Genomic DNA, 6058 nt, shown 5'->3' on the forward strand with positions numbered 1-6058 from the left:
GGCAATTTCTCGCATGGAATAGCCTTCATTTCTCTGAACAAAAATAGACTGATGAGTTTCGGAATTAAGTTTTTACTTTCTGGCCATTTTGAGCCTGTAATCGAACCCACAAATGCTGATGCTCCAGATACTCAACTAGTCTAAAGAAGGCCAGTTTTGTTGCTTCTTTAATCAGGACAACAGGTTTCAGCTGTGCTAACATAATTGCAAAAAGGTTTTCTAATGATCAATTAGACTTTTAAAATTATAAACTTGGATTAGCTAACACAATGTGCCATTGGAACACAGGAGTGATAGTTATTGATAATGGGCCTCTGTACGCCTATGTAGATATTCCATTAAAAGAAATAGCCGTTTCCAGCTACAATAGTCATTTACAACATTAATAATGTCTGTGATAAAAGTAGGCCTGTTTTTAAGGGGGAGAAAGAAACATTGCCCTTTAACTCCTATGTGAAAGCAGTTCAAGAAAACAGTGGATCTGTCTTTTCCTCTTCCCTTATTTGGAACACCAGTCTGACAGCCACCTTTTTATAGTTTATCCCTGAATACCTTTCTGTAGACATCATGATTCTCTCACTCACACAACCTTCAATACACACACCACAGTTTACAGCAAGTACCAGTGTTCCACAGTACAGCTCCCTGAATTCAACTGTTATTATGTCATGCACGGTTATAAATATGGAGTTACTGCCCAGGCAGGATATTTTTAGTTAGTATTTTGGTGTGTGCTGCACTCTGTGACCCTAGAGCATGCGAATCAGGTGTGGTAGGTTTGCTTCCACACAAACTGATTTCATTGCACTGTGGCCATCCTGGTTCCACACTCAGGAGGTGTGTGTTTGATGTGGTAGGTATGTTACCTTGGTGCCAGTCTGTGCCACTGTGACTCACATTGGTTTCCATTGGTAGATGCCCCTCCACCCCCCCTAACCTGATTGTTTAAACTGAGTGAGCAGTCTGCTTATGGAGAACAGAGCCCGACTGATATGGGGGTTTTGGACTGATTCTGATTTTAATAAGTAAAATTTGTCAACACAGGCTTCTCAAAATTGCCATCCAAAAGAGCAATTGTCAAAGAAATATGCTTCAAATGTTGATTTCTTACATTGTGACTATATTGACACATTATGAGAATGGCCATAAGTGTTCAGATAAGCATGAGATTCCCTTTTTTCCATCCTATCGATTGAATTTTGGTTATCGGTGGAAATATCGTCCGAGATCGTTAACAAGCCAATATTGTTTGATAATATCAGCGAACCGATATATTGGTCAGGCTCTAATGGCGAGGCCACACTAATACAGAATGATAGATGATAATAGCCAGGGATTTTCCACAATGTGTGATGGGACTGGCCACTGTTGATGAGTTGTCTGGGAAAGTCTTAAAATGGTGCGTTAATGCTGTGACACTTTCAGAATTTTGAGAGTTCCATATCTTAAATTGATTGACTGTACACAAAAACGTTGGGCAAAAGACTCAAGGGGTTACAGGCAATACTGGTTCTTTTGATCGCTCAATAGTTGGTTCTCTGCTAACCGTGTGTGAAAATGTTTGTGTGTGTACACTTCGTTTCATTGTATCAGTAGACCCAAAAGGCCAAAAGTTCAGAGATGTCATGTAGACAACATCCCTGTGTAGCCAGGGCCTCAGAATGTGTACACCAAATATGGGCATTCCTGAAAACTATGTAGGCTAGTAGAGGAACCCTTTCTGTGGAGGAAGAAAACAATGTCCATATTATCACCTCTGGTGCTCTACACTGGCCGGCATACTGAAAACACTAGTAGAAGTGTGAAAACATTAGGTGTGTTCAACAGTAGAATCGGTTCAGAGCCTGTTCTTTGAAACAATTGGTCCTCTAATCTTGTGTCACCATGCTCCACAGTGTGATTACAGACTGTTGGCAGATTCTCACCAAGAACAGGAAGGAGACTTAGTAAAAGCATCCTGTTTTGGACTTGCATTGTAACAACCATGTTATCTGGGGAAAGTCCATGCTCATCTTGTATGACATACTCTCTGTCCAACCAGAGAGTCAGGACTGGACACTGATGTGTTGCTACGGGTCAGTACAGTCTGGACAAAGAACCTGTTAACTTTACTCCCTTGTTTTATAGGGTTATTCACTCTCCATTCTATCTAGGCTGCTTGTCCGACCTTTGCATTACTGACCATTTGATTCCTTCGTATAGGCCAATATCTAGTCCCGCGTAGCATAGTTCCAAACCACGTTGTCCACTCCTTTTGGAAGTCTGAAGAATTGTGTATTAGCCGAAACAGCTAGAATAGTCCAGTCGCTACATTTTGACTGAATGTTAAATGTCAAGGACCCCCCCCCCCCCCCCCCCCACTGATTTTACACCTGGTTTCCAACCCATTGGAGCTACTTTCTGCCATTGACTTGACCAGGCTTACCGATTTTAGAGATGCCTGGTTCTCGACTAGGCTAGCCAATATCTAGTTAGCTGTCTTTTGGTCGTATGACTTTTCAAATCTGTAACTGGTCTTCACAACACACTTTTCCCTTGGTTAAGTTTCTCAGGCCTTTCTCAGGCCTGTTATTTGGTTAATTGCTGTATCTGTGTGTGCAGCTGTTGTGGTGGCAATACCACTGAGTCCATGTGAAAATATCAGTTAGGTAGACCAGACATGACCTTAAACCTGATGACTCAAACCTGGTGATTGAGAAGAAACAGCTGATGGCTGAAGACCTGTGTCTACCTTGTGCTCCCAGGAACACTGATCACCTACCTACACCACACTCATTATGGCTCTGTGAGATCACTCTCTTATTCAGTTCTGTATACATCCCTGTAATCTCTCTCCCTCCATCTTTTTCTCTCACCTTTTCTTGTCTCTCTTAATCTCCCAGGTCCTAAGTGATGTTCTGCTGGACCTGTACCGGGCATTGAAGTGGGTGGTGCGCTCAGACACTGATGATGTCACAGTGCTCCATGCTCAGCTGGCTCTGGAGGACCTTGACGATATCATGAGGAGGTTCATCTTCCCTGCACAGAAGCTGGAGAAGAAGATAGTGGTTTTGCCATGAGATTTTAGGAACATGAGCCCACAGAACAGCACACACACCAACTAACCAGTGTTACGAGATATTTTTAGGAGTATCCAGGAGTAGGAACTAGGGGATCGTTTCAGACTGGGCACAACATTCCACCTTTTTGTCCAAATTCCCGCTGAAGGTGAAAGGGCAGGCATTGAATGATAGCTGAACTGTGTGTAAAACATGACTTTCTCAACAAACACGAGAGTTATCTCTCTTGGTCATTTTCTCAGTGTTTGCAGTACATGGAGTTCCCCCAAGCCAGTCTGTGTCATGCTATTATTGTGACCATAGGGAATGAAGGGTATTTTATCACAATGACAGATCTAGGCCTTCTGCAGAGGCACCAAACTTTCCCTCTCTGGAAACCACACCTGTATGTGCCTGTGAATATTATAAACAGAGGTTAGAGGTTATTAGAGGTGATGATGATCAGCTGATAATGTGTGTGTGCCTCTGAATAAAATCCCATTACAGTGAAATAAAATAAACGGATATGAGTTTCCTTTTGTATGAACAAGTGCATGTTCTTTTGAGTGTTGTTCTTTACGGTGACCTCAGGCTGTTGTAGTTTGTGTTCTAGGCAGATGGCCCAGTGGAGCTGAAAGTAGCTCAGGAGCAGGGACTCCGAGCCACTAGGGACTAACCATGAATTCACCAGCACAGCACTTTTAGCTTCCAGCAATGAGCTTACCCTGCTTGCACTGTAGTCCCATATTCATAACCATAAACAAGGTCAATTCTTGTAAGCAGTTGGCTAGTTATGTGATCCTTGCCATTATAAGTGTATAGAATTGAGGACTGTACTGAAAATACTTTCGATCTAAACATGCCATGACGATATGTTTTCATATCTTTATTTAGATCAATGTTCATGTATACAGTTATGGTTATGTCGTGAGGCACTTAATCAAATAGCTTATCATTCTCTATGGAGAGAGGGATGTTACATTAATACTGTAATGAATTTGCATTTATTTTCAGCAAATTTGTGTAAATATTTGTATGAACATAAGATTCAACAACTGAGACAAACTGAACAAGTTCCACAGACATGTGACTAACAAATGGAATAATCTGTCCCTGAACAAGGGTGGGTCAAAATCAAAATTAACAGTCAGTGTATGGTGTGGCCACCAGCTGCATTAAGTACTGCAGTGCATCTCCTCCTCTTGGACTGCACCAGATTTGCCTATTCTTGCTGTGGGATGTTATCCCACTCTTCCACCAAGGCAAGTTCCCTGACATTTCTGGGGGGAATGGCCCTAGCCCTCACCCTCCGATCCAACAGATCCCAGAGGTGCTCAATGAAATTGAAATCCGGGCTCTTCGCTGGCCATGGCAGAACAGTGACATTCCTGTCTCGCAGGAAATCGTGCACAGAACGAGCAGTATGGCTGGTGGCATTGTCATGCTGGAGGGTTATGTCAGGATGAGCCTGCAGGAAGGGTACCACATGAGGGAGGAGGATGTCTTCCCTGTAACGCACAACATTGAGATTGCCTGCAATGACAACAAGCTCAGTCCGATGATGCTGTGAGACACCGTCCCAGACCATGACGGACCCTCCACCTCCAAATCGATCCTGCTCCAGAGTAACGCTCATTCCTTCGACGACAAACGCGAATCCGACCATCACCCCCGGTGAGACGAAACCGCAACTCGTCAGTGAAGAGCACTTTTTGCCAGTCCTGTCTGGTCCAGTGACGGTGTGTTTGTGCCCATTCATTGTTACCTTTGATGTCTGGTGAGGACCTGCCTTACAACAGGCCTACAAGCCCTCAGTACAGCCTCTCTCAGCCTATTGCGGACAGTCAGCACTGATGGAGGGATTGTGCGTTCCTGGTGTAACTCGGGCAGTTGTTGTTGCCATCCTGTACATGTCCCGCAGGTGTGATGTTCGGATGTACCGATCCTGTGCAGGTGTTGTTACACATGGTCTGCCACTGCGAGGACGATCAGCTGTCCGTCCTGTCTCTGTAGCGCTGTCTTTGGCGTCTCACATTACGGGCATTGCAATTTATTGCCCTGGCCACATCTGCAGTCCTCATGCCTCCTTGCAGCATGCCTAAGGCACGTTCATGCAGATAAGCAGGGGCCCTGGGCATCTTTCTTTTGGAGTTTTTCAGAGTCAGCAGAAAGGCCTCTGTAGTGTCCTAACTTTTCATAACGGTGACCTTAATTGTCTACCATCTATAAGCTGTTAGTGTCTTAACGACTGTTCCAAGTGTGCATGTTCATTAATTGTTTATGGTTCATTGAACAAGCATGGGAAACAGTGTTCAAATCCATTACAATGAAGATCTGTGAAGTTATTTGGATTTTTACAAATTATCTTTGAAAGACGGGGTCCTGATAAAGGGACGTTTCTTTTTTTTGCTGAGTTTACCTTTTTAAGCAACATGAGGTTCAGGTAAGTCATACTAGTGCAGCTGGACATAGAAATGCAGAAATGATGTGTGTGCCAGCCTGCCAGGGTTTGTCTCCTCAGCTTGACTGCCAAGGACATCCACACAGTGAGTGGGATTCTCTGATAGTGTGATGCTATGCTCTGATTCACCTCAGCTCACCGCAGGACAGTAACCCTGAAACACAGCCAGCCAAGTGGCGTACCACCCCACAGGCCCCATGCCATTGCTATCCATGAAATAGCTCTTACACTAATTACAGTACTGCCACGCCCTCTGAGCAGGAGATGGGGTGAGAGAGTAAGTGGGACCAGACACAGTTGTATACCGTATGTGTTATAAGATAATTGGTAACTTGGTGTTCAGGGTATGACTTGAGTAGTGTATGTGATTACAGGATGTACTGAGTGTGTGTGTCAGAGCTTTCTGCAGTTTCTCTCCCTCAGTCTATCAGCCTGTGTCAGACCTGCAGGCTGTCGGCAGCACCGGCGCAGGAGAGGAGGGGTGGGTAAATAAATAAGCCCATAAAGGATGCTTTGAGCCAGGCAGTGTGGAGGAGGGGAGAGGGGGTCTGCCTGAACA

General features: G+C 44.3%; 1 protein-coding gene across 1 annotated transcript in view; it reads left to right on the plus strand.

Moving 5' to 3' along the window:
* Nucleotides 1-3573, plus strand: part of tango6 (transport and golgi organization 6 homolog (Drosophila)) — a 32276-nt gene extending 28703 nt beyond the window's left edge. The window contains exon 18 of the mRNA XM_020456031.2: nucleotides 2883-3573. Within this exon, the coding sequence (XP_020311620.1) occupies nucleotides 2883-3059 (177 nt within the window). The 3' untranslated portion in view covers nucleotides 3060-3573. The remainder of the gene's footprint in view (nucleotides 1-2882) is intronic.
* The last annotated feature ends 2485 nt before the right edge of the window (nucleotides 3574-6058 follow it).

Source organism: Oncorhynchus kisutch, linkage group LG22, assembly GCF_002021735.2.
Source record: "Oncorhynchus kisutch isolate 150728-3 linkage group LG22, Okis_V2, whole genome shotgun sequence".
Lineage (NCBI taxonomy): Eukaryota > Metazoa > Chordata > Actinopteri > Salmoniformes > Salmonidae > Oncorhynchus > Oncorhynchus kisutch.